Source organism: Rhincodon typus, chromosome 32 (assembly GCF_021869965.1).
Source record: "Rhincodon typus isolate 14 chromosome 32, sRhiTyp1.1, whole genome shotgun sequence".
In the NCBI taxonomy this organism is placed as follows: domain Eukaryota; kingdom Metazoa; phylum Chordata; class Chondrichthyes; order Orectolobiformes; family Rhincodontidae; genus Rhincodon; species Rhincodon typus.
This window is the reverse complement of record NC_063363.1, coordinates 28,557,746-28,585,635: the sequence shown is the minus strand read 5'-3', so window position 1 is coordinate 28,585,635 and position 27,890 is coordinate 28,557,746. Positions and strand designations below refer to the sequence as shown.

General features: G+C 42.5%; 1 protein-coding gene across 1 annotated transcript in view; it reads right to left on the bottom strand.

The window, feature by feature from the left end:
- The window catches only part of robo3 (roundabout, axon guidance receptor, homolog 3 (Drosophila)), a 508,257-nt gene that overhangs the window by 24,658 nt on the left and 455,709 nt on the right, over window positions 1-27,890 (bottom strand). Inside the window, exons 15-23 of the mRNA XM_048615373.1 lie at window positions 25,901-26,095; window positions 23,314-23,337; window positions 20,094-20,136; window positions 19,850-19,998; window positions 16,480-16,758; window positions 9,139-9,268; window positions 8,287-8,529; window positions 7,194-7,381; window positions 2,754-2,873 (exon numbers count right to left, since the gene is read on the bottom strand). Coding sequence (XP_048471330.1) covers window positions 2,754-2,873; window positions 7,194-7,381; window positions 8,287-8,529; window positions 9,139-9,268; window positions 16,480-16,758; window positions 19,850-19,998; window positions 20,094-20,136; window positions 23,314-23,337; window positions 25,901-26,095 — 1,371 coding nt within the window. The remainder of the gene's footprint in view (window positions 1-2,753; window positions 2,874-7,193; window positions 7,382-8,286; window positions 8,530-9,138; window positions 9,269-16,479; window positions 16,759-19,849; window positions 19,999-20,093; window positions 20,137-23,313; window positions 23,338-25,900; window positions 26,096-27,890) is intronic.

The window sequence follows — 27,890 nt, the reverse complement described above, 5'->3', positions numbered from 1 at the left end:
AACAAAATGTTCAGATCTTGCAATATACACGTCATAAGACGAGTCAAGATCAGAATAGATCATGTGGCCTGTGGATGTCTTACACCTCCAGTTCTCAAACTCAAATATATGGCATCCAATTTATGGTTCAGGAAGCATATGAGTTTGCAAATTATGAGGAGGAGTAGATCACATAGCCCCTCTTGTTTGGAGAAATACAATTGGACACATTGTGCTAGCTGCAGTCATGTGACCGCTCCCCTTAACTTGTTTACACCTTAGTTCTGTAGCAGCCCTTAAACACAATACCCCTAACTGAAGGAGATTATTGCTGATCTGATTGTGGCCTCAAATCGACATGCCTGTTGACCCTGATAAGCTTTGGCTGCCTTCATAGCTAGGAATCTATCTACCTCTGCCTTAAAATATTCAATGACAGTGCCTCCACCGCTCTCAGGGGAGCTCCAAAGACTCCTAACCCTCATAGAAAAAAAGCTGCCTCTCATCTTTGTCTTAAATGAGAGACCCCTTACTTTTAAAATGTGTCCCCTAGTTCATGTCTGTGCTACTTTATTGGTGAATCACTCAAGTGAAAATTAGCACTTGGGCAAGACATTGTAAATTGTACTTTAGGCCTATTAAGAGAGCTGGGACACGTGTCTGTCCAAAACAATGAGGCCCAACTGCAGCCAAAAATGGAGTGTCATTAAGTCAAAGGGAAATCAGACTCTGCTGGTCGTACAGTTCCTCTTGTTCAGCCATCGAGTACGAGACTCCTTAACTCATGGCAAATTAATTCTGGAATAAGATGAAGAGTGGGTTGCAGTAAAATAATAACATACAGTAGTGTGAGCTGTTGTCACTTTGACATTTTAGAGATTTTTTTCTCAGAGAAAAACCTATTTATTTGGTGGGCACTGCTTAAGCCACAGTGGTATTATAAGAAAAATAAACAATGTGGTCTACTTCACTCTATCTAAACCAGTTAGAACAAGTGAGGCTTAAATCCAGCACCGGGTCCATCAATTGCAATGATAACGAACATACTGCCTGTTTTAGGTGGCCACCCTGGATGCCTACAATCCAATCAACATGGCAGCACCCATAATGCAGCTGCACATTGGGTGGAGATGTTGAAGATTGACCTCTTTGACTTCCTTTCTCTGCTAAGAAAACAGATATAACATGGATCAATACCTAAACCCTCTGATCATGCTTGATGACCACACTCCAAAATGTTACAGCTTTGAGGGAGCAACTGGAAAGTCTAAGCAAAAGCTGGTTGAATCATTCCAATCCAAATTGAGTTAAAATATTATATTGGTGCCCTGTACCAGGACAAAAACCAACTGCTTCTGAACGTCTCTTTCCATATGGCGATAACTAAACTCCACGTCAAGCATTCGATATTAGATTATAATGCCTAAATTCTATTGTGTTGTTATTATAACCTCGCACCAGAGGTGGCACTGTGGTGTTTCCCTGCTTCAGTTTTCGAATTTCCAAAATCTTCAAATGGTGTTCGGACTCATTATACAGCTTTGTTTTTCAAACTTACTGTTTAATTTTAAATAAAACAATGACGAAGGACAGAGGATGTGCAGTTGAGTGGCAGGGAGCAGAGTGGACAGCAAGCCGGTTACAAGGCAGGAAATTGCAAGTAGAAGCTAACTTTAGCTATTCAGACTGGTGATAGATGGGAAGTGGTATTCCAAAGATTAGCATGGTACCATTGTTAATCACATAACTATTTACATTATTAATCAGGACTTGGGAATCAGAAGTACATTCGAAAATCTTGCAGATGACACAAGGTTGGAAGATAGTCAATAATGTGAAAATTCCAGAAAAATATTAATGTCTTCAAACTGAAAATATAATTGACAAATTACCTATAATATAGATAAATGTGTTATGGCATTTTTGGTAAGAAGAGTAATAAGCCAAATAAACTTTGAAAAGAAAGAATCTAAATGGTAAAAAGGGGCAAAGGAATCTCGGGTTGCAGATAAATCAAACACTAAAATTGTCACCAGAGATTAAGAAGATCCCCAAAATAGATCAAAGAAATGGGATTAGGAGATGAATTGAAAAGCAGAGAAGTGATGTAATAGCCATATAGAATCCTATTTAAGTCACACTCCAAGGGGATACAGAGGAGCTGGAGAAGGTGTAAACAAGATTTACATGAATGATACCAGAAACGAGAAGCTACAACCATCAGGAAATATTGAACTGGCTGGGACTCTTTTCTCCAATAAACGAGGTCCAAGGGGTTAAAAAATTAAGATTATGAAATGGGTTGGCAGCTTAAATGTAAAGAAGAGATTTTTAAAAAAGGGATAGGCCAAAACCAAGAGCCACAAATACAAGAGAGCAACTAATAAATTCAATAGGAAATTGAAGAGTGAATTAAATATATTTACACAGATAGTGGTTAGAATGTGGATCTTGCAGTTGAAGCGAAAAGCAGGGTTGCATTAAGGGGAAGCTTGGTTGGGAGGAGAGAGGAAAGAAGAAAAGCACAATACAATAGAATTGAATGCAGAGGGGTGATAGGAAGCTCATGTGGGACATAGACATTAAGGTAGACTAACTGAGCCAAAGGCCTGCTTCAACATTGCAGCAATTACGTAAAAATATCTACAAGGTGAAAATCTTTAAAATTGCGCAGGAGTGTACAATGAATGGAAGGAAACCATTCTCTCTCATGATTTTAGTTCATCCAGAGAGGACTGTGGCATTCTGAGCTCAAGGTTTGAGATGGAACTCACCCCCCTGAGAGAGATCACGGCGATACTGATTCGGCTTGGCTTTCTTTTTGGACCGGGCTTTCTGGCTGGGTGGAGTGTTCATGCTGCTATTCCCCATCACCGGAGTGTGTCTCGTCTTTCCTGGAAATCAGATAAAAATGATTAGGGGCAGGTAAAGTCCACCAGGAGTCAGGGTGAAACGTGAATGGAAAGTGAGATATTTGGAATGTTGCAGATTAAAATTGCATGTTGCAGGCTACAGACGAGATACTGCAAGCATTTTATTCCCCCAAAAAAGCACTAGGTCATACTGGGTGTAATCCCAGAGTTCCATTCCCCAAGCATCATTTCCCCTTACCATCCCTCTGCATTCCTCCTCGGTCTTGCTGGAGTCCCATGGAACCTCACCCACCGTCCTGCAAAAATGCTATCTCATATTCACAATTTCTCTGCCTCTGCCGCATCTGCTCCCAGGATGAGGCATTCTACTCCAGGACATCTCAGATATCCTCCTACTTTAGGAACTGTAGTTTCCCTCCTCTGTAATTAATGATGCCCTCAACTGCATCTACCCCATTTCCTGTGCTTCTGCTCTCAAACCCTCTCCCCCACAACCAGAATAAAGATAGAGTCCCCTAAGTCCTCACATACCATCCCACCAATCTCCGAATACAACACATCATTCTCCGATATTTCTGCAACTTACAATCAGGCCCCACCACCAAAAAGATATTTCCCTCCCTTCCCCTGTCCACTTTCCGCAGGAACCGTTCAGTCCGCGACTCCCTCGTCAGCTCCACACTCCCCACCAATCCTTGCACCACACTCGGTACCTTTCCCTACAACTGCAGGAGGTGCTATACCTTCCCCCACACCTCCCCTCTCACCTCCATCCAAGGCGCCAAACAATCCTTCCAAATCTGGCAGAGATTTACCTGCACTTCACCCAACGTCATCGACTGTGTGCATTGCTCCCAATGTGGTCACCTCTATATCCGGGAGAGCAAACGCAGACTTGAGCATCTGCGCTCTGCACGCACCAACCAATGTGACCTTCCAGCTGCCATCCACTTTAACTCCTCCTCCCATTCCCCTGGTGACATGTCCATCCTTGGCCTTCTCCACTGTCAGAGTGAGGCCAAACGTAAACTGGAGGAACAACACCTGATATTTCGCCTTGGGAGCTTACAGCCCAATGGCCTCAATATTGACTTCACCAGCTTCAAAATGTCTCCATCCCAAACCTGTCCATCTTCCAACTCACCTATGGGCTCCACCCTTCGAACTGACAAACCACAATAACCCCCTACCTGCATCCACCTCTTTCCATCTCATTTATACTCCCTCTAGCCCCATCCCCCCTCTCTTTATTTATTTCTGGGCTCCCCTCCCCATCCTCAGTCCTGACAATGGGTTTGGTCCGAAACATTGAGTTCCCTGCTCCTCAGATGTTGTCTGACCTGCTGTGCTTTTCCAGCTCCACATTTATTAACTCAAGCTTCCAGCAACTGCATTACTGTCATTATTGTCTCCATTACTGCGGATCCTTGCTCTCTAGTACCTCAGTGAGGCACATTTTTGACATGGTGCCAGGTGCAAGAGTGTGAATGGAGCAATCAAACATGCTGGGCATTGTGGTCAAGTCTTTCTGTAGCCAATGTCCACACTTTTAGTGATCAGGAACAGGACAAGGGCAGCAGATGTGTAGGAAAACCACAATGTGCAAGTTCCTCTTCATGTCGCAAGATGTTAATATTGCTTTGTGCAGCCATAACCTTCAAGGCCCCACTTTGTCTAAGCACCCTATAATCTGTATGTGTGTGTTTGTTTATGATCTGTCTGTACTGCTCGTAAAACAAGGCTTTTCATGGTACTTAGGCACATGTGACTACAATAAATCAGATCAAACCATCCTGACTGAGACATGAATTGCTGTTCATTTAGTACCTCTGGGTCAATATCCTGGAGCTCATCCCCTAAGGGCATTGCACCAAATGGATTGCAGACATTCAAGAAAGCACTTTCTCAAGGACAACTTAGGGATGGGCAATTTTAAAAAAAGCAAAATACTGAGGATACTGGAGATTTGAAATAAAAACAGCAGGTGCTAGAGAAACCCAGTAGGCTTGGTAGCATCTATGGAGAGAGAAAAACAGAGTTACCCTTTTGAGTCCACTGATTTGCTGGAGAAACTCAGCAGGTCCGGCAGCATCTGTGCAGAGAGAAAACGAGTTACCCTTTTGAGTCCACTGATGACAGCTCAGAGACATCATTGGACTTGAAATATTAACTTGTTTTCTCTCTGCACAAATGCTGCCGGACCTGCTGAGTTTCTGCAGCAACTTCTGTTTTAATATGGGCAATAAAAATCTAGCACAGCCAGCAATGCCCACAATCCCATGATGCCATAAAAAATAATTTCCTCCTTTCCAATGCCATGGGAATCTTAAGGGCAGTTATGGTAGCCTTGTTGGTGCTGGGGCTAAATATGATCAGCTGGCAATCACCCCTTCTTGACAGAAAAGCTGTTGTATGTGACATGCTACTTAGTGAAAATATATATTTCCAGTGTAACAGTTAAATAGTAACACTTTAAGCAGTTCTCTTGTTTATCTTCACAATGGATTTTCCTCCAATCCTTTGTTGTCTTTTTGAAAGAATTGCCAAAGATATTTCCCTGCAACATGTTGAAGTGGAATGTTGCTTAAATAGTAAAGTTAAGTGTTGCAGAAAGCAGTGCAACAATACTCTAATTGCAGAGTTGACATCCTAATAGAGTTGATGAATCTGACCTGCAACAACATCAGACCTTCAACATTTTGTTACATTACATTTCACACTAGATACCAAATCATTGTCCATGAGACAGATCTTGCAACACGCAAAGTGCCTACACCTGGAATGCCATCATAACATTTGGAACGCTTCATCTCAACAAGGCAATGGAAGAGGATTCCGCAAATTATTTTCAATGAGAGTCAGGAAAATACTATTAGGGGAGGTTATGACCTAGTGGCATTACTACTGGACAGTTAATCTAGAGACCCAGGTAATGTTTGGGACAACATTTCAAATACCAGAATGCCTAATGGTGGAATCTGAATTCATTAAAAAGAAAATCTGGAATTAAGAGTCTAGCAACGAACCCATTGTTGATTGCCAGAAAAATCCATCTGGTTCACTAGTGTCCTTAAGGGAAAGAAACTGCAATCCTTTCTTGGTTTGACCTACAGCAATATTGTTGACTCTTAACTGCCCTCTGGGCAATTAGGGATGGGCAATAAATTTTGGCCTAGCCAGTGATGCCCTGATCTCATGAATGAATCACAGAAAAATACTTGAGGATAAGCAACTTACAGGATTACATGAAAAAATAGGAAAGGTGGGACTAAGTACTCTTTCAAAGAGCCAGTACAGGTATGATAGACAGACTGACCTCATTCTGTGCTGCAAGTTTCTGTGAACAAGATATGAGTGTGTTGAGAAATGTTCAGGCTCCAGGTTGTACCACAAAAAGGTAAAAAGATGCAGCATGTAGTCTTCTAAACAGACCTCAGACAGGAAGCAAGACTATTTTAACTGTCTTTAATACCATTTGATTTAGTTTTTGAATGGAAGGACTGAGTTGAGTGGTCTCCCTCAGTTGCACAATGAGCAAATGCAATCCATGATCGAGTACAGAGACAATTCAGCAAAGAAAGTCTTCGTTCAGTGCCAGGGTGCTTCAATTACTTTCAGGAACTTCGTGCTACAGAGTGTGGTAAATAGCAAGCAGCATGGCTACTAGTGACTGTAGCACCACCCCTTGGGAAAATGTACAAGTGGCCACTAGGGGAGGATCAGATTTGACCCAATGGTGATGGCTTCTATTGTGAGTAGCCTACCAAACTTTCAATATTGAGGCTCAAACATGAACAATAATCAAAACCTTGGATGAAGGCTGTTTAATGTCAGTGCATTTTCCATACTGAGACATACCATTCTGAGAAGTAGATGGGCCAGAAAAACAATCAGGTCTAAGTTAATCCACAAAGCACTTGTTTGGAATTAAAGCATCACTTTGGGGAGGGGCATGGGGGTTGGATTCAGTTTTCAAACTGATAAAACTCACGACTAACGCTGGCAAGAAGAGAACAACATTGCGCACCAGATCATTACATAACAGCAACTTCCATATTGAGTAAGATATAACACAACTTCCCTGAAGCTCGCTTATAGAATTAGATCCCAGTTACTCTGCAACATTGTGTGCCTAAGGTGATTACAGTCAATCAATGTCACTTCACAGAGCAGAACATAACCAACATTAGGCATCTGTTAAACATCTGTTGAACAATATACACATGGCAAAACATCTGTTCAACAGGTGTCTTTGCTCATGCACTTGCCCATTTTGCTGACTTTGTTTTCGTGTAAATTTCCTTCCTTTCCCTAACTCTCAGGTGAGTGGTCATGCCTCACCTGTTCCAGGTACACTGACATTCTCATTGCTTATTGCTGGTGTCTGGCTCAGGTTGCGTCTGTGTCCATGCCGATGGGGAGCAGCAGATTCTACAATAGTGTCTTCAGAACCATTCATGTTTTGGCTGTTCTGTGATGGTGGAGGAGTTGGTGGTCTAGGCAGAGGGACTGGTCCAACTGGGAGTCGCCTGAAACAGAAGCGCAACTTGTGTTAAAAAGTAACATTCACAATCCACAAATTCCCAGCTCCTCCCAAGAAACAGCATCAAAATTCAATGGATAAATCTACCAGTTTTGTGAGTAGTCAAGGCTCAGTCTGGCTCCCATCATTTTGCTGGGGTCTCCTGGTACAGCAAGAAAGTGACAAAATACTCTATCCCACTTACCTGTTCATTAATAAAGAATTCTAAAAACTTACACCTCACATTCCTTTCAGCTTATCGTGCCTGTATTGGCTCAAAATGTCACACAGCACCCCACCTCTCCCTGTCACTTCCTTGCTCTTCTCTGTAATTTCTTCCTCTCAAATATGCATGACTAGTTCCTTTCTCTTTTGCAATTGCTTCCACCACCTTCCAACCAGGGAATATCAGATCATAACAATGTAATATAATATAAACTATGATTTATTCAAGTTTGTATTTTGAATTTTGAAGTGCTAACATATGGGTTTTCTGTGTGTCTGTAGTTGATAATCAACTTGTACTTCTGTAGCCATGGTGATTTCTTATAAAACAGTTTGTGAGGGCTAATTTGGTAGGTTTCTGACATTTCTGCCACTGCGTCCAGTTTCTCCCCAGTTACTTGATCAACATCCCACAATTAAATTATCTCTTTGACCTCCTCTGCAGAATTTATTCAGATAAAATTGATTGGCTCATGACTGAGACGCAATAGCCAACAGCCGAGTTATGGATGGACAAGGTCACAGAGATTTGAAATGAAATAATAGAATTCATTCACTGAACCATTTCGTGTAGTTATCAAATCTTTGCTTCCCTGTCTTATTCTATAGTTCTTTTAACTACTTCAGAATAAAACAAACAGTCAACATATACAGTACTTATAGTGACCAACTTGTAAACACACTCACCGGGGTAAATGTGGTATCTCAAACTGATGCAGCCTTGGGATGTCCTCAGTGGCACTGTGGCCGGTTGAACGTGCCTCTTCCCGAGGTGAGGGTGTCAGTGTTGCGGTGGATTGCTGCCCATATGAAGTAGCCGGAGATGATGCCTCTCCACGAGGTGGGGGGGGTGGGCCTTCATCATCATGGCAGCCTTCCACTAAATAGGTCCTTTCAGGGAGCGGGGGGCACCACTCATCAATGCTAGGGCTGCAAAAAGATGGGAGCAATTCTTACTCTTGAAAAGAACAGAAGGGAAATATTTCTCTCACATTCAGTTTGGAATTGGAATCACATGTGTCTTGCATTGCTGAGTAGACTCTTGGAGGTTAGTAGCATCTCAAAGTTGTTAGAGACCTCTGATGATCCATTCCCACCTCTCCCCGCACTGACAGGAAAGCATTGATGTAAGGTTAACATTTTGAAAAGCACAATCCTGCTCCCAACTAGCCATTGTAATAAAATGGCATTAACCACGGTCATCCCAGAGATTCCCATTAAAGGCAGGTGGGGTCTATGAAGAAAAATTCATTTATACAGCACCTTTTATGACTTTACTAGTTATTTTCCTGTGGTTTATGATCTGGTTCATCCTTACAACCTCTCTCACCATGATTATCAATGTAATGCCAATTGATATTGAATTCTGGCCTGCTGTGTGCCCAAGGCTTATACCCTGAGGAATTCTGGTTGAGTTCGCACCAAAACCAAAGAAGATCCTCAGACCTAGGCCCAAGGGTGCAAGACACACAGTATCTCAGAGGATTGACTTGAGAATATTTACAGTGAACACTCCCACATCACACCACATATACATACTCCAACTCTTCTTCATCCTCATATGAATCAATGTCAACACTGGGTGGAGGTGGTGGGAGTAAATCTGTCCAGTTCATGGGTGGAGCTTTCACCGGCTTGGCATTTAATTTCTGCTTCCCAGATTTCCCACCTGTGGGAGGAAGAGCATTGATTAGTACATCTACGCTTTCACTTTCGTTAGACATTGCTGGATCTGCTTCTGATTTGGATTAGTCTGAATGCGACATATTGCTCCTGTGACCCTTTGGAGCTTTCATGTCTGACGTTGAACTTTCCCCTGTCCTTGGTGGATATCATAAGCCCCTGAAGCCACCTTTGGAAGAGCCAGAATCTTCCAATTCTCCTTGGATGCAGGGAATGCGCCAGACCATTAGAAAAATGCAAACAATTCACCTTTGAAGAAAAGTGGGTAAAAATAAACTGCAAGCAAAGCCCCCCTCCATAATCCCCAATTCTCCCATTGTTCAGCATGGACTAGTTGGACTGAAGCATCTGTTTCCATGCTGTATGACTCTATAACAGTATGACACCTGGTAAAACACGAGGTGATATACATAGACAACAAATAACTGAGACAAGGAACAAGTGATGAAGAATGTGATGGTGTGGCACATGCTGCATGTGTAATATAGAGTTCAAGTGATCTCATTAACCTTTAAGGACTGGCATGATGTTTGTTTGCAGTAATCAAAGTTTAAGTGATCTTTAACTCCAAAGGTCTAGAAATTTTCATTCAAGTTAGGGGTTTTGAGGTTAGGGAAAAGTGCGTGAATATTCTCAGGTGGGTCAGCATAATGAAGGTGGACGTGTTGGGTGTCTTGAAATGCATTAAGTCAGACAAGTCCCCAGGGCCAGATGGAATCCACCCCAGGATTCTGTGTGAGGCAAGGGAGGAAATAGCAGGGACCTTAACAGATATCTTTGCATCCTCTTTGACTTTAGGCGAGGTTCCAGAGTACTAGAGCATGGCCAATGTTGTTCCTTTCTTTAAGAAGAGAAACAGAGATAATCCAGGCAATTATAGGCCAGTGACGTCAATGGTAGGGAAGTAGTTGGAGAAGATTCTGAGAGACAGGATTTATTCATATTTGGAAGTAAATGGACTTGTTAATAACAGGCAGCATGAATTTGAGCTGGGAAGATCATGTCTCACCAACATGTTTGAATTTTTTTGAGGTGGTGACAAGAATGATTGGTGAGGGAAGGGCAGTGGATGTCATCGACATGAACCTTAGTAAAGCATTTGATAAGGTATCTCATGGCTGGCTGGTACAAAAGGTAGAGTTTCATGCAGTCTGGGGTGAGCTGGCTAGTTGAGTACAGAACTGGCTTGGTCATAGGAGACAGAGAGTAGCGGTGGAAGGATGCTTTCCAGAATGGAGATCAGCAACTAGTGGTATTCGGCAGGAATCAGTGCTCGGACCTTTGTTATTTGTAATATATACAAATGATCAGGAGGAAAATGTAGGAGGTCAGATTAGTAAATTTGCAGATGACACTAAAATTGGCAGAGTTGCAGATAGTGAGGAGAATGGTCAAAGGATACAGTGGAATATAGATAGATTGTAGATTTGGGCAGAGAAATGGCAGATGGAGTTTAATCTGGACAAATATGAGATGACGCATTTTGGAAGGTCAAATGCAGGTGTGGATTATACAATAGTAACCCTTAGGAGTATTGACATACAGAGGGATCTGGGCATACAGGTCCACAAATCCCTGAAAGTGACAACACACGTGGATATGGTGGTCAAGAAGGCATACAGCATGCTTGCCTTCAATGGCTGGGACATTGAATATAAAAGACGAACTGGACTGATTTTGGGATGCGGTAGGGGGAGGGAAGATTTTGAAGCTTGTGAAAGCTCGTCCCCGGCTCCCTAACCTGTTCTTCCTCCCACCTATCCCCTCCTCCCACCTCAAGCCGCACCCCCATCTCCTACCTACTAACCTCATCCCGCCCCCTTGACCTGTCCGTCCTCCCTGGACTGGCCTATTCCCTCCCTAACTCCCCACCTACACTCACCTTTACTGGCTCCATCCCCGCCTCTTCAACCTGTTTGTTTCCTCTCCACCTATCCTCTCCTCTTTACATCTTCTATCCGCCTTCCACTCTCTCCCTATTTATTTCAGAACCCCCTTCCCCTCCCCCTTTTCTGATGAAGGGTCTACGCCCGAAACGTCAGCCTTTCTGCTCCTATGATGCTGCTTGGCCTGCTGTGTTCATCCAGCTCTGCACCTTGTTGTCTCGGATTCTCCAGCATCTGCAGTTCCTACTATCTCTTATTAAATTGTAGCCCCTGGTTCTAGACTCCCCAGCCAGGAGAAAACATCTTACCTGCATCCACCCTGTCTAACCTATTTTGTAAGTTTCAATGAGATCACCTTTCATTCTTGTAAACTCGAGAATATGGGCCAAGTTTGCCCAATGTTTTTTCACAGGATAGTCCTGTTATTCAGGGCTTTTGTTGTACACTCTCTATGGTAATAATATTTTACTTGATAAAAGAGACCAACACTGCACAGGTCTAACCAGGATCCCATACAAATTAAAGCAAGGCTTAAATACTTCTTACTGAAATCCTCTCTCAATAAAGGCTAACATTCCATTCACCTTCCTAATGGCTTGCTTCACCTGTATGTCAGCCTTCAGTGACTTATTGACAAGGACACCTCGATCCCTTTGTACATCTATACTTTCCAACCTCTTACTATTGAAGAAATAATCTGCACATCTGTTTCTTCTACCAAAATGGATAACCTCTCATTTTCCCATATTATATTCCATCTGCCATGTTCTTGCGTTTTCACTAAGCCTGTCCAAGTTCTGCTGAAACCACTTTACAACTTCCTCATAACTCACATTCCCGCTTAGCTTTGTATCATCTGCAAATTTGGAAATATTAAACTTGGTTCCCAATCCAAATTATTGATGTATACTGTGAACAGCTGGGGCCCAAATACCGATCCTTGTGGTAACCCAGTTGCCAACATGGGAATGACCCACTTTTCCCTCCTGTTAGCCAATCATTAGTCCATGCCTGTGCATTACCTCCTATCCCATCTGCTTTAATTATTTTTTTAACCAGTGCCCCGTGGGACACTTCAACAAAAGCCCTCCGAAAATCTAAGTATATAATGTCTATCGGCTCTCCTTTATCAATTTTGTTAGCAACATCTTCAAAAAACTCCGAGAAGTTCATCAAACACGATTTTCAATTCACAAATCCATGCTATGAACAATCATACCATTAACATCCCAATGTTCATTTACCACATCCCTTTGTAATAGTTTCTGGCATAATCCCCACTATTGATATAAAGCTTCTGTTTCCTCTCTGAATCCCTTAAATAGTGGGGTGATATTTGCTACCTTCCAATCCACAAGAGTTATTCCAGAATTTACAGTACTTTGCAAGATAATCACTAATGCGATTATCTCTACACCCTAAAGTTTTCAAGAAGATATGTAGCTCGGGTTGTGGATGGGGTTGTAGACATGCTTGCCAAGCCGGTGGGTTTGGCTGCAAACATTTCATCAGCCTGCTAGGTAACATCGTCTGTGCGCCTCCGGTGAAGCGTCAGTATTCTGTCTCACTTGTTATTTATATGCCTTAGTTTGTTGGGGTGGTTGGTACCAGTTCTGGTTCTGTTTCTCAGTGGTTTGTACACAGGGTCTAATTCAATGTGTTTGTTAATGGAGTTCCAGTTGAAATACTGGGCCTCCAGGAATTCCCTGGTGTGCCTCTGTTTGGCTTGTGTGATTATGGATGTGTTGTCCCAGTTGAATTCGTGTCTCTTGTTGTCTGTGTGTAATGAGACAAGTGAGAATTGGTCGTGTCTCTTGGTGGCCAGTTGGTGTTCATGTGTCTATATTGTCAGTTTTCTTCCAGTTTGGCCTTTGTAGTGTTTCTCACAGTCCTTGCATGCTATTTTGTATATTACACCAGTTTTGCTGTGTTTGGGTTTGGGTTTCTTTATGTGCGTCAGTAGCTGTCATAGGGTGGTTGTTGGTTTGTGGGCTACTCTGATACCTAGGGGTCTGAGTAGTCTTGTGGTCATTTCTGAAATGTCCTTGATGTATGGTACGGTGATTAGTGAGTCTGGTCGTGTTGTGTCTTCCTGTTGTGGTCTGTCGCAGAGGTAATGGTGGATTGTGCTTTTCGGGTATCTCTACAGTGACCTCCTGCAACTCTCTGGGATTTAGACTATCAGATCATGGAGTCTATCCACTTTCATCACCATTCATTTCTCCAGTAATCTTACAAATGCTGATTTCCTTCAACTCCGCCTCACCACTTAGGATCTCTAGTTCTGGGAGATTTCTTGTATCTTCATCAGTGAAAACAGACAAAATAATCATTTATCTTTTCTGCCATTTCTCTATTCCTCATTACAAATTCTCCTTAATCTGCCAGTCATAGGCTCACATTCATTTTAGTAGAACATTCTATTTTTACGTACCTATAGACACCTTTACAGTCTTTTTTATGTTACTTGCTAGATTGCATTCTTATTGTATTCTCCCTTGTTAATTCCTTTGCTATATTCAATAAATCTCTCAATCTTCAGAATACTACCATTTCTGGCAACTTTATAGGTCCTTTCTTTTAATCTTAGACAATGCTGAAATTCCTTTGTTAGTCACAGCTGACTGCCCTTTTTTGAGCTTTTGCACCTTGTACAAATGTATGTTTGCTGCAAGTCATGTAATAGTTATTTAAAGACTATCCATTCTCTGTGTAAAGTTATGCCTTTTAATGTGTTTTCCCAATCCACCTTGGCCAGTTTGTGTCTCATGCCTTCATAATTTCCTTTATTCAACTTTAACATCCTTGATTCAGAATGAACTCTCTTACTTACAATCATAATGTGAAATTCTTCAAATTGTGGCCACTCATCTCTAAAAGGTCTCTTATAATAAGATTGTTAATTAACCTTTTTTCATAACATAACACTGGATCTAAAACAGCACGTCCTCTAGTTGGCTCCTCAACTAGCTGATCTCAAAAAGCATTCTTACTACACTCTAGAAACTCATCCCCCTGTTATAGTGCATAGTTGGTTCACCCAGTCCATAACCAGCTTGAAGTCATCCATGATAAATGTGTTACTCTCATCTTCTGATTTATACCATGCCCCACACAACTACAACTATTTAGTGGCCTATAAATAAATCCAATCAATGTCTGCTGCCCCATGTTATTTCTTAATTCAACTCAAACATTTTGTTCTTCTGATCGGAGATCCTTCCTTATTAATGTATTGATCCCACCTCTGGTTATCATCACAATTCTCTCTCCTCTCCCTTCTTCTGTCTTTTTTAAGCATCACATATGTAACGAATAGAATCACTCTTTTTGTTTAAAAGAAATGCCTGAATACTTTGGCTTGTTTTAAAACAGCAGATAAATTGGCTCTGTGAGGAAGTTATACACAAAGGGAGGGATAATTTTTAAATTGTTGCCGCTGACCAATGGAGCTGCGTTAATAAAGAAGGAGAGCTGTTTAATCCCTCATCACCCAGGAGCATAATGTTTTGGGGTATCCCTTCTGAAACTAGAACAAATTTGGGAACCATGCCCAAGGTGTGGTCGTAACAAATAATCATGTGTTTGAAGTCCTGATCCAAGATCTACAGACACACATGCATATAATGAAGCTCATACATACAGAAACAAACGAGAAATGAACCTACAAACCATGAGTAAACAGCTCACTCATGAAACAGATACAGAAGCATGCATAACACATGGGTATCCATACATGCAGACATAATTAATGCACTTACATTATCCCCTCAAATACTCTGAGTATTTCCTGCCTCCCATTGTTTCCCAAAGTTTCTCAACTTATTTTCAAGTGTGGACCCTCCTTTTAAAGAAGAGACAATAAGACTACACTGAAAGAGACAGAGACAGCACTCGCCTAGTGGATTTTCCTGCTGTTTAGGCTAGACTGGGACCCATCATGTCAGAAAGGTTCACTCCGCTAAGTTAGGTGATGTACACCAACTGCTAAAAAGATGAATATTTGACTCAGCAGAGAGACCCAGAAATGCCCCAGGAAATTTTTGGAATCCTTGTTTTCCAAGACATGTTATTTATTTGAGACTGTGCTCGGCTGACTGTCTTAAAAAAAAGCAGGCAACTCAATCTCATCATCATTGCCCCTGATGCGTTCATCCGTCTATGGAGCCAATTCGACAGTGTATAACTAAAGTCAGTCAGAGCCAGATTTGAAGGGTTTGGTCAAATCAAACTAAATTAGCTAGGAGGCTCGCTTTCTTGCAAAACACATTGGATGTTATCTCAAATATTAATTTTGTGTCTGGAGATCGATAGATTTCATTCTGCCAAGGGCAATGTGAGGTAAGGTGAATGGATATGTGGAATTAGGATATAGGTCAGACATTGAGTGGTGAACAGGCTTGAGTAACTGAATGGCCTAATCCTGTTCCTATTTTCCTACAGCCTGACTACAAAGCTGCATTAGCAAAAGCAATTATAGCTTAAATGTGGAAGCAGGCCATGTGGCCCATTAAGTCAATGCCACCCCTCCAAATAGCATCTCACCCAAACCCACCCCCCTACCCTCTCCCTGTCATCCTGCATTTCCATGGTTAATCCACCTAACCTGCAGAACATGGGGCAGTTCAGCGCGGCCAATCCACCTAACCTGCACATCTTTGGACTGTGGGAGGAAACCGGAGCACCTGGAGGAAACGCACGCAGACACAGGGAGAATGTGCAAACTCCACACAGACAGTTACCAAAGGCTAGAATTGATCCGGGTCCCTGGCACTGTAAGGCAGCAGTGTTAACCATTGAGAGATAATAGGATCTGCCGATGCTGGAGTCTGAGATAACAAGGTGTGGAGCTGGAGGTATACAGCTGGCCAGGCAGCATCAGAGGAGCAGGAAAGGTGATGTTTCTTCAGAAGAAGGGTCCAGACCTGAAACGTCAGCTTTCCTGCTCCTCTGATGCTGCCTGGCCTGCTGTGTTCCTCCAGCTCCACACAGTGCTAACCATTGAGCCACCATACCACCCTACAATTTTCTATTGTGTACTGTTGGAGAATGTACAAGGAGCATGAGAAATAGTGTAAAGGATCTTAATTAAGTAAAATAGTTTGAATAGTATTGCCAGCTCACCACACCCTGGTCTTTCTAATCCATTGAAAGAAACCAATAACAAATTGTTCAGCTGATGAAGGGTAGCAGAGGATATCCAAGATGCGCCAAGCTGATGCATTGATGCTTTTTGTCTTTCTGATGCTAATGGTACCAACACTAATTTCAGTTAAAAATCAGTTTGATGAAATGGTGCCAAACATCTTACCAGCTTCTGACTTCCCACGTTCAGGCTGTGAGTACTGGGCATTGGAGGGTCCAGGCTGTAGGCCCCAGTGCCCATTGACAGGGTCGACTGTGTATTGGTTCTGAACTCCAAGTGGCACCACAGGTGTGCTGGCATAAAGTGTGGTCTGCTGAGGTGGGAAGGCCCCATTGAATGTGCGCATCTCATCGCTGGCAGAGTCAATGGTGCTGTAGATGGGGCCATCCGAGACCATTGTTCCAAACTTTTCCGTCTGGGCAATATAATTGGAAATGCCAGCATCTGGACCAAGATATGCAGCAGGTAAGACAGTCAAACACAAAGAGGTTTGTCAATCAAGTCTATTGAAAGCACAGGTTAACATAGCATATAATGTTCATTGATAATTTACTTAGCTTTCCTTAATGTGAATGCCCTAAAAATGTTGGTGTCTACAGGGACCCACCAAATCAGTAGAATTTGTTACAGCAGATTATTTCCTCCTTATCCCTTGATGGATGCCATTGGCAAAGCCAGCTAATGTGGCCCATCCCCAGTTGTACTGAGAGGAATGTTGAGGGCAGTTAAGTGTCCACCACATTGCTTAGGTCTGGTGTCACCAGACCAGGTAAGGATGGCAGATTTCCTTCGCTAAAAAACATTAGTGAAGCAGATGGGTTTTTACAACAACCAATGAGAGATGTCATGGTCACCATCACTGAGGCAACCTTTCAATTCAGGGTTTTTTTAACATGAAATTTAATTTCTACCAATGTCAGTGGATTTGAGGCCATGCTGTCACAGTATTATGTTAGACCTCTGGGCAACTAGGCCAGTGACATTACCATTTTGCTACCTTTAGTACAGTATTTCAGGTAAAGTGATATTCTGGGGTTAGTGCCCCCAGAGGTCATTTGTGGAAACCTCCAAGTTCATGGTTGGTCGAATGTTCAGTACATGATAAACAGGAAAGGTACTTGGAAACAGGGACAGTAATGAAGTCAGTGGCTTGGGAAAAGTGTTTGTATCAGCAACCGAAAACAATAGTCTCTGTCTTCCCAATATCTAACTTTAAAAAGTTTCTGCTCATTCAGTACTTGATGTCATAAAGCAGCCTGACCATCTGAAATGGTGCAGAGATCAAAACTGGGTGCTGTCAGAGAAGATATGAATCCTGATATTATGTTTTAGATGATGTCACTAAGGACCGGTGTGTTAGTGAGAAACAGGATGGTACCAAGAATAGATATTTAGCACCAGGCTGTGGGATAACTGAGTGGGAAGAGAACACACTGCAGGTGATTTGCTGGTGACTGGTACATGGATATGAATGGAAGCTGGTCATCCAGCTGGACAATGGAGGGTCCTGGAGGGTGATTCTGTGACTAAGGCCACAGACAAGTTGAGAAAGGTCATGAGGAATAGTTAATCAGGATTACCATCACATTATCATTTATTTGTGAATCTGTTAAGGACTGCTTTTCTGCTGATATAGGCACAGAAACCTGAGTAAAGAAGTTCCTCCCAAAATCCCTGTTGTATTTATTGGTTAACATCATTTATTCAGCCACCAGTGTTGGGCTTCCAACAATTGGTAGATGTTGTTCATCCCTAGTATTCTCATTTCTGGAAAAAAAGAACCCCTGTCTGTTCAGTCTTCCTTGAAGACATGCCCTTAAATCTTTTTTTACATCTTCTTAACTACATCTATACCTTACAGATAGTATGCAGAGCAGGAGTATATTCCAAATGTGGTGGAACCAAACTTCTACCCAAGTTTAACCTGCAGTGCTGTACTGAGGGAAGACTGCATCATTGGATGTACATGTCACGATCTATCTAAAATCTGTCTATTCTAACATGTCCTGTAGCACGTTAAAAGATATCAGAGGTTGTTCATGCATCTTATGGTCAGCATTATTCCCTTGGCTGGTGCCATCAATAAGATTTACTAGCTCCCCAGTTCACTGACTGTCTGAAGTCCAGTGTGCAAAATGCCTGCTCAGGTGGGATAACAGAATTCTCACAGCACAGAAGGAGGTGATTTGTTACATCATGTCTGCACTGGTTCTCCCAAGGAACAGTTCAGCTTGTGCCATTCCTCTGCCTTCTCTCTGTAACTGCATTTTTAGTCTTTTCCCTTCTAAATACCTAACATAACAGTAAATGCACTGTAAAAAAAAGTTGTCTATTGATAGCAGGTCAAAGCAACTGAATGAAGTGACTATCATCATGCAAGTGCAGGTTCTTTATGCATCGGGGTGGGTAGGGGTGTCTGTGTCTGTGTGTGGTGGAGGGAGTAAGTGATTGTAAAATTGGGAAATTTCCGCAATGTGCCCTTAGGTAGTCGGGCTTTGCATTAACATATTTAAATTGTATTCCCACAGTACAATCGGGAGCCTGAATCCAATTTAACAGTTGACACCTAGATTTCCCAGGGCTCGGGAAAACCAGCAGCAAAATGTAGCCAGGAGCTGATGGCCCCACAAGAAAAATGGCTCCTTGTTCCTCAGCCTTGCACTATACTGATGTGCTCTCGAGCATTCTGCACAGACTCCTTACAAATATCCTGCCCGTGCCCTGTGCTTGGCACTTTGCCACTGCATCACATTCAAAAACAGGAATTCAGCACAGATGGGGCTAAGGGCATGACATGTGCTTTGATGTGGGCATGCAAGGGTTAGTTTACTGACTCCGTTATCTGAGGCCTAAATTAATCTGGCAGAACACTGAACTTTTACTGCAGTCGTTTGAAAATTAGAATGTACTTCAGAACATTTGAAAACAGTATGTTGTTATCATTAAAAGCTGTGAGGTTGCAGTAACAGCTTAACCAGTTGACCACAGTTCTTTGGGGAAGGCAACCATAAGCTGTTAACTGGCCCGGCCTACACTTCATTCCAGTCCCAAATCAATACGGTTCACTCTTAACTGTCCTCTGGAGTGGCCACACAAGTCAATCAGTTGTATCAAACCGCAGAAGCTGTGGCTCACACCATCTTCGAAATCAATTAGAGGTGGACAATAAATGCCAACTTTTGCCAACAACAACCGTATTCCAAAACCAATTTTTAAAAGGCTTGCTGCAGCAAAACGCCCTCGCATGTCGCCATTTAAGTTTGAGGAAATGGTCATTTATCTCATTACTGACAGCCTGATGTGGCTGTACATCATTTCATTGGTTTCCTGAGAAGGGGGCGTACGGATATGATTCTTCGCAACCAATGTGGAATTGTGCCATTGTGCCCATAGGCAGCATAATTCAGAAAATCAAAAAGGTGACCTGCTGGTGTAACCAGCAGTCCCTGGGAATATGTTTCTCTCACAGCACCAACACCCAGGGACACATAATGGGTTGTTGCCAGACAGATCTCCTGCCCTTGTGCGCACTCACCATTGTAGAATCGCTCCGTAGCTTCATGCTTTGCCATACAGGAGCTGGCAGTGGGTTCCTTTCCATTCCCATTCCGCATCAGGTTGGAAGCTGGCCACGAGTCTGCCAGCCAGGGGTAGTTGGTGACGTTTGCGTTCAGCATTCCTGGCCTAAGAGAAGACATCAGGAAGTGAACACCATAACCTTGGTTCACTGATCGAAAACTTCAGCAGATTTGTTTTTAAAGGAGCTGATTGGAACTTACCTGCTGCTTGCAATGCCCGCGGTCTCTGCATGTGGAAAAGCTACTGCATGAAAGCAAACACCAGTTAAAACTTTACAAGAAACTGTATCCTTAAGTCACAGTGAAGGTGTAGGATAATTAGACTGGAAAAAGATTATTGCATGCAGGCCATTATAATGCAACCTTGCATAGTAACCTCCCACCCTCTAGTATTGCTACTTTCTGGGAGAAGCAGAAAGAAAAATCTGTCATCAATTCATGAAAAATGTGGATAATTTCCAAAAGAAAGCAAAAAAAAGATAAAGCATCTATGTTAAGTCACAGTACATTAAACTCATTCATAAAAATAATGGTGCCAGGGATGAGGAGCTTCAGTTCTATATAAAGATTAGACAAGTTGTGGCTGTTCTCTTTGAAGAGCAGGTTGAGAGAAGATTTGTTCGAGCTGTTCAAAATCTTGAGGGGTCTAGACCATGTGGCTGGCCAGTACGAGGTTTCTCTGAAATTCTGTGCACTCTGTTTTTCAATTCCAGTCTCCCTGCTATAGGAAAGATGTTGTTAAACTTGAAAGGGTTCAGAAAACATTTACAATGATGTTGCCAGGGTTGGAGGGTTTGAGCTATGGAGAGAAGCTGACTAGGCTGGGGCTATTTTCTTTGGAGCGTCGGAGGCCGAGGGGTGACTTTATAAAATCCTGAGGGACATGGATAGGGTGAATAGACAAGGTCTTTTCCCCAGGGTGGGAGAGTCCAAAACTAGAGGACATAGGTTAAGGGGAAAGATTTAAAAGGGACCGAAGGGGCAACTTTTTCAGATAGAGGGTGGTGCATGTATGGAATGAACTGCTAGAAGAAGTGATGGAGGCTTGTACAATTACAACATTTAAAATACATCTGGATGGGTATATGGATAGGAAGGGTTTAGAGGGATATGGGCTAAATGCTGGCAAATGGGACTAGATTAATTTAGGATATCTGGTTGGTGTGGATGAGTTGAACCGAAGGGTCTGTTTCCATGCTGTACACCTCTATGACTCTATGATCGGTGTGCCAAAGCATTGGTTTAGAAGTTACTGCCATGCACTGACCTTGGAGGTGCGCAAGCCAAAAAGAAAATTAAAGGGAGTATTGGTCTGAACAGGGTAGATGCAGAGAACCTGTTCCCAAGGATTGAGAATCAGAGGGCACAGAGCTGAAGTGATTTACAAAGAAGCAACGTGAGCACGGGGCATAATCATAGAATCATGCAGTACAGAAGAGGCCCTTTAGCTCATTGAGTCTGTGCCACCAAAAGTACACTACTACCTACAGTAGTCCCACTTTCCAGCACTAGGCCCATAGCCTTGAATGTTATGATACTTCAAGTGCTGATCCAAGTACTTTTTAAATGAGGTTTTCCATTTCAACTACCATCCCAGGGAGTACATTGCAGACCCACCATTCCCTGCATGAAAAGGTTCTTTCCTCAAGTCTCCTATAAATGCCTGCCTTTCACGATAGATTTATGCCACCTCGTCATTCATCCTTCAACTAAGGGGAAGCGCTGCTTTCTATTCACCCTGTCCATGCCCCTCATAATGTTATACACCTTTATCAGGTCACCCCTCAACCCTCCCTGCTCTAAAGAAAACAACCTGAGCCTTTCCAGCCTCTCCATGTTTTTTTCCCCAAGGTATTTTTGAATACTCAAGTCCTGTATTATCAAACAGCTATGCATGTGCCTGAGACTAAAATATTGTTACAAAGCGAATGGTTCACACCTGGATTGCACTGCCTGAGAATGTGATGGGGGGAAAAGTGTCAACTGAAACTTTCAAAACATGGATCATTTAGCTGGACTTTACTGAAAGGTAAACTGGATGCCATATTTCATACATTAGAACCGTGACCGCGTTTCATAAGCACATCACTCCTTGTAAACCACTTTGGAATGCCCCATAGTCTTAAAAGGTACAGTGTAAACCCACATCCAAATTCCATATTTCATGGAACGTTCCATAACAGATTATAATAGTAAAGGGATTATTTTTCATTCTTTTCACCTTGATTCTCCTGCAAGGCTCAATTATGAGCTACAGTTAAGAGTTGCAAACATTCCTGTTGACTTTTGGGTAAACCCAGGCCCTTCTAAATTGGGAAGAGAAGTCAAAAGGGTCACATATTCAGACTTTACGTTGTCCCTCATGCAAGGGCACATCAGTTATTAGAGGACACCCCACTTTGCAACATGCAGCTAAATTTCTGGTATACGCACCTGATGGATGTAGCTCCACATTGGTGACTAAAGTTAGCTTGGAGAAACTGTTTGATTTTGTGCCTTCAATTATTACAATAGGTTTTCCTCTTCCTTACAGCTGATGAATGCTCAAATCTCAGGCTCAGGATAAAAGAAAGTGGCTTGAGATCTGCGATTTTCCATCCAAGTACCAAATTATTCCTGTCCTGGGATGTCCAGCATTTTTGAGAACAGGTCCCTTTGGTAGCCCCAGACTGATAAAGCCATCCCCTAGGCTTTTTCAAAGCACTCCCATAGACCATTAACGTGAAGGCACAGTCCAAAAAGCTTAATTTCCTATCATATATTCAATACTTATAACAGGCGTGATAATGTGCTTTGAGAGCGGAGTTGCTTGCGCTTGCAAATTGGATGTGGTCCATATTTTGGACACCCTGTATTTTAAAAGAGCGATCGTATGTGATAAAAATCACTACATTTCTGTTTTTTGGTGTCTGGATCCAGCCAGATTGATACACGTTAATTTATTTCTTTTTTTTTTGCTTACAGCAGCTCTTTGAAAAGAAAATCCATTTTATTGACCAGCTCTCTCCGCAAGGTTGACAGGCAACCATTTTCTCATCAGGTTTCCAAACAGCTCAGCTCTCCTAGCCTATACTTAATGCAGCATCACAAGGGGACACAATATACTGAATAAAATTGATCTGGCTGACGGCTACAATTCTGGATAAATCATTTAATTTAAAAAGACAGCCAGGAATTAGTTTGCAGCTCTTTAATAGGAGTGCACTGAACCTTTGCAGTTGAGGTAATTTTGTTGTGTCTGTTACAACGAAAAAACTCATCTGAGTGTTGCTGTGTAAAAACTGGGTAGAGTGATGCATTTATTGAATGCCGATGACCTTTGGAGCTTTGTTTCACTTCACAGTCACAGCCTTTGTACCTTTGCAGACCACAAGGAAGTGTTTCAAAATGTCAGAGAATTGAAAACGGCTGCACAACATACCTGCTGGTGTGTATGCAAAGGAAGCTGTGAAAGAAAGAGGAGAGAAAGAAGATGATCAGCGAATGGAATCAACACTTCAAAGTCACTGAGCCACCAAGACTATGCTGTTAACTGTCCATATTCCTAAGGGAGCATCCTGAGATATTACCTCTGATCGAGCTCCTCTGGTGCAGTCTAACCCAGAGCTCTGGGTTCAAATCCTACTCTACGATGACCATTTGTGGTCATCAAATCCCAAAGTGGCCAGCAGCCAACCTGAAAATCCTTCCAATGAACCTATGCAGGCAGTAAGAGCGGGAGAGTTTCCTGGTCAGTGTAGCAGCCTCTTCATGTTAAAAGACACTGCATGTTGGGTCTTGCCACCGTCTATACTCTATGGCAAGAGACCTCAGTGCTTCTGATCTCTCCTGTGGTAGGGCCAGGTCCTAATCATTATAAAATTATTGCGGCACAGATTGAGTGAACACACAGAGAATTTGAATCTGGCCAAAAAAAATTGAATTTACTTTGTTTGAGCAAACGTAGGGTCATATTGGAAAATAACAAAATTACTGACAACAAGGTGCAGAGCTGGATGAACACAGCAGGCCAAGCAGCATCATACGAGCAGAAAGGCTGACGTTTCGGGCCTAGACCCTTCATCAGACATGCTTTTTTTAAAGAAACTGAAGAAAGAAACTGCAGCCCCAGCAATGCAGTGCCCTGTGCACGATAATTCATCAATGGGGCAGTGCCCGAGATTGCCCACATTTCAAGATCCTTCATTCAGATGTGCTCCAAGAGGGAAGGTGACTGTGAGGGGAAATGGAGCGAGTGTATCCTGAGGCAGTTTGTTTGACCAGTTGCTTCACCATTGACCGGGCTGAAGCATGGTAGCTGAAAGGGAACAATAACCATTTCTCCCCCAGTCACTGCCGACAGTGGCCAGTGCTTGTAATTAGTTATTAGCTTGAGTGGTCAGTTTGGTGGTGGGTTGATATAGAATCGTAGAATCCCTACAGCATGAAAGCAGGCCATTTGGCCCATCGAGTGGACACCAACCCTCCAAAAAACATCCCACCCAGCCCCAACCCCTACTGTATCCTATGTAACATTACATTTCCCATGGTCAATCCATATAACCTACACATTTTGGACTGTGGGAAGAAACTGGAACACCGAGAGGAAACCACGTAGACAGGGGGAGAATGTGCAAACTCCACACAGACAGTTGCCCGAGGCTGGAATTGAACCCAGGTCCCTGGCGCTGACGTCGCAGTGTTAACCACCGAGTTGCCCATCTATAACACAAGTCCTTGTACAGTCGATATATTGAAAATATTCTTGCCCTAGTTTCCTGCCTTTACCACATATTTCTTGATTCCCTTATTGATTAAAATCTGTATATCTCAGTTTAAATATGCTTAATGACCCAACCTCGACAACTGTCTGCAGTAAGAATAATGTCACAGATTCACTACCCTTTGAGTCAAGAAATTCCTCCTCATCTTTGGTTTAAATGAGCAGTCCCTTACTCTGAGATTAGGGTAGGCAGTGGCCTGGTGGTATTATCACTACTCTGTTAATTCAGAGACTCAGGTAATGTTCTAGGGACCCTGGTTTGAAACCTACCTCGCTAGATGGTGGAATTTGAATTCAATAACAATCTGGAAATAAGAGTCTGATGATGACCATCAAACCATTTGGTTCACTAATGTCCTTTAGGGAAGAAATCTGCCATTCTTACCTGGTCTGGCCTACATGTGATGCCAGACCCACAGTAATGTGGTTGACTCTTAACTGCCCTCAGGGCAATTAGGGATGGGCAATAAATGCTGGCATACCAGTGAAGCCCAGATCCCATGAATGAATTCAGAAAAGATTGTGCCCTCTGGTGGTAGACTTTCCCACAAGGGAAAACAACCTTTCTGGGTCTACATTGTCAAGTCCCTTCAGAATCTTACAACTTTCAATAAGATCTTGTTCTTCTAAATTCCAACGAGTACAGGTCCAGCCTACTCGACGTCTGCTCATAAGAAAATCCCTACCACCTAGCGAACCTTCTCTGAACTGCCTCCAATGCCAGTATATCTTTCCTTCGATAAGGGGACCAAAACCGTTCACAGTATTCTGGGTGTAGTCTAATGAATGCCTGGTGACTTAAGCAAGACCTCCCTATTTTTATATTCCATTACAGTTTGTAATAAACCTCTTGTAGTGATTGGAACCAGATGGATCTTGTTGCCTACGAGATCTTTGATTGTGGTTGTTAACTTGTGCCAATCAGGAAGCCCTAGCTGACAAATATAAACAGGGGGGTTAGAATCTCCTTAGTTCAGGGGACTGACTCTGAGCTAGCGTACTGTGCACAAGTAAATAAGGGGTAACTTGGTGATGGGATACTGGCCTCTATGCAGTTATTTCATCTCTCTCCTCCTTCTTAGGGATGTCACTTAAGAAGGTAGGTTTTAACTACATGTCCTTTTGTAGATTAGTTTTTAAATGTTGCTCGATAACATTTCTAAGCAATGTTTTGGGGATGATTTGCTAGATTAAAGCTGCTGTACAAATGAAATGTGTTGATGTTGCTCTGCCTTTCCTCCCTTACCAGTGAAATGACTGAGTTCTTTCCTTTTCTTTCTGCGGCAGTACAGCCACACACTGAAGCCCATCAGGATTACCCAGCATGCTCCCCCAATGCCAGCAATGAATGCTGGCCGTTTCACCACATCTGTGATCTGCTCTGCCAGGCTGACGTTCTCATTGTCCTCAACAGGAACTGGTTCCTGGTCTGAAGGTGGACCTGGGAAGAGTTGGACAGATTAGAAAAGAGATTATAAAAATGAAGAAATATAAATGAAATGAAGTACAATCATGATAGAAGTTTATCTTGAAGAGCAGTGCAAAATGAATTGTTTGCTCACTTTTAATGACTATCCAAGATTAAAATTTTTGCCTAATCATCTATCTTGCAATATTATTGCTCTTTGTTTATGAATTCCTCAGTCTCATAATCCCTCTCACTAAAATAAAACCAAGAACTGCAGACACCGAAAATCTGAAACACAGAAACTCAGTAGGTCTGGCAGCATCTGTAGAGAGGTAAGCAGAGTCAGCACTTCCAAAACCAGTCACACTTAGTCAAAAGAGAACTTCCTCTTAATATATTCCTTGCTTCCCATCCCTTTGCTGCTGTAGTCGTAGGAGATAACAGTGTCAACAAGGGCTCATTGAGCTTCTGATACTCTGCTGCCAACCAGTGGCAGTACCCCCTGATCTGCACCAAGCACCTCATATCAATCCAGGAAGATCAGATATTGGTCAGTGAGGAGAATGAGTGGATCCCATCAGCCAACCAGATTGACGAAAACAGAACAGTCAGGTGAAGGGAATGAAATGGCAAGCTAAACAAGAGGATTGACGTGATTAAAGAAATTGGTAGGTTAGGTAGAGAGAAATTAATTCGTCTTGTTGGGAGACTCTCGATCATTAAAAGTACAGCTCAGCCAATCAGTGTGATGTAAAGAATTACAAAGACTTGCAGAAATCCAATATTTTCTCCCTCTAAAGCAGAGTATTTCAAAACTGAGATCAATAGTTCTTGTTCATCAAGAGTGTTAAGGGTAACAGGAACACAAGGCAGGTCTATACAATTACAGTACAGATGATCAAATTGAATAATGCCTCCTATCCCAGTCAGGGTGCATTCAAACTTCACTCATAAATTCCTACAGTGATGCAGCTCCAGGCAGAGATGATGTGGTCAATTGGAGCTTTAGAGCCTTGCCCCCATGTACTGCACTAGGGTGGGTGGTTATGAAATGATTGTTTAATACGTCTTTGATGAATAATCCTCTGTAAAGTGATGTATCAATCTGGGAAGTGCAAGAACTTCCTGCTGAATACAGCTTCACACTGCATTGTGTTTATAAGCTAATCTACCAAACATTAAAAATATATTTCATTGCTTGTTTGTGTTTGATGTTGCTATGGTCTCAGTGGTGTCCAAGTTGTCACTTCTTTCTATGGTGCTCGTAATTTCTGATTTCGTTACAGTCTGAGAAATTGTTTGAACTACAGCAGCTCCAGGGATGTTAAAGAATGAGTCACACATCACACACCATATATTCTACCATCCAAGAATCTTACAGCACAGAAAGAGGCCAGTCAGTCCAGTGTATCTGTGTCTACTACCTGATTAATTCTGCACCAAATGCTCTCCCTCTGGACGACTCTTTTTATGTTGGTGAGTCTGTTGCCAACACAGTTGCAGGGAGTGCACTCAGTGCCCAGGCAGTTGCAGGGCATGAGATGTCACTGCCAGAACTGCCTCTTCTTGCACCAAAGATTAGGACCATCCATCACATTGAACAATTTAAAAATATTTCAAAACTGCAAAACAAATAAAATGTTCTCTCTTTCAAATGATTCTGTCTTGTGCAGAATCTTAAATACTGTGTGATCTTACTTTTCTAATCTTATATTCATGGTTCAGGATTGGAATATTCATGGAATTGAATGCAGCAATGAGACAAGTGCCAGTGGGGGCAGTGAACCTAATACCTGTGGGGGGGCAGTGAACCGAATGCCAGTGGGGG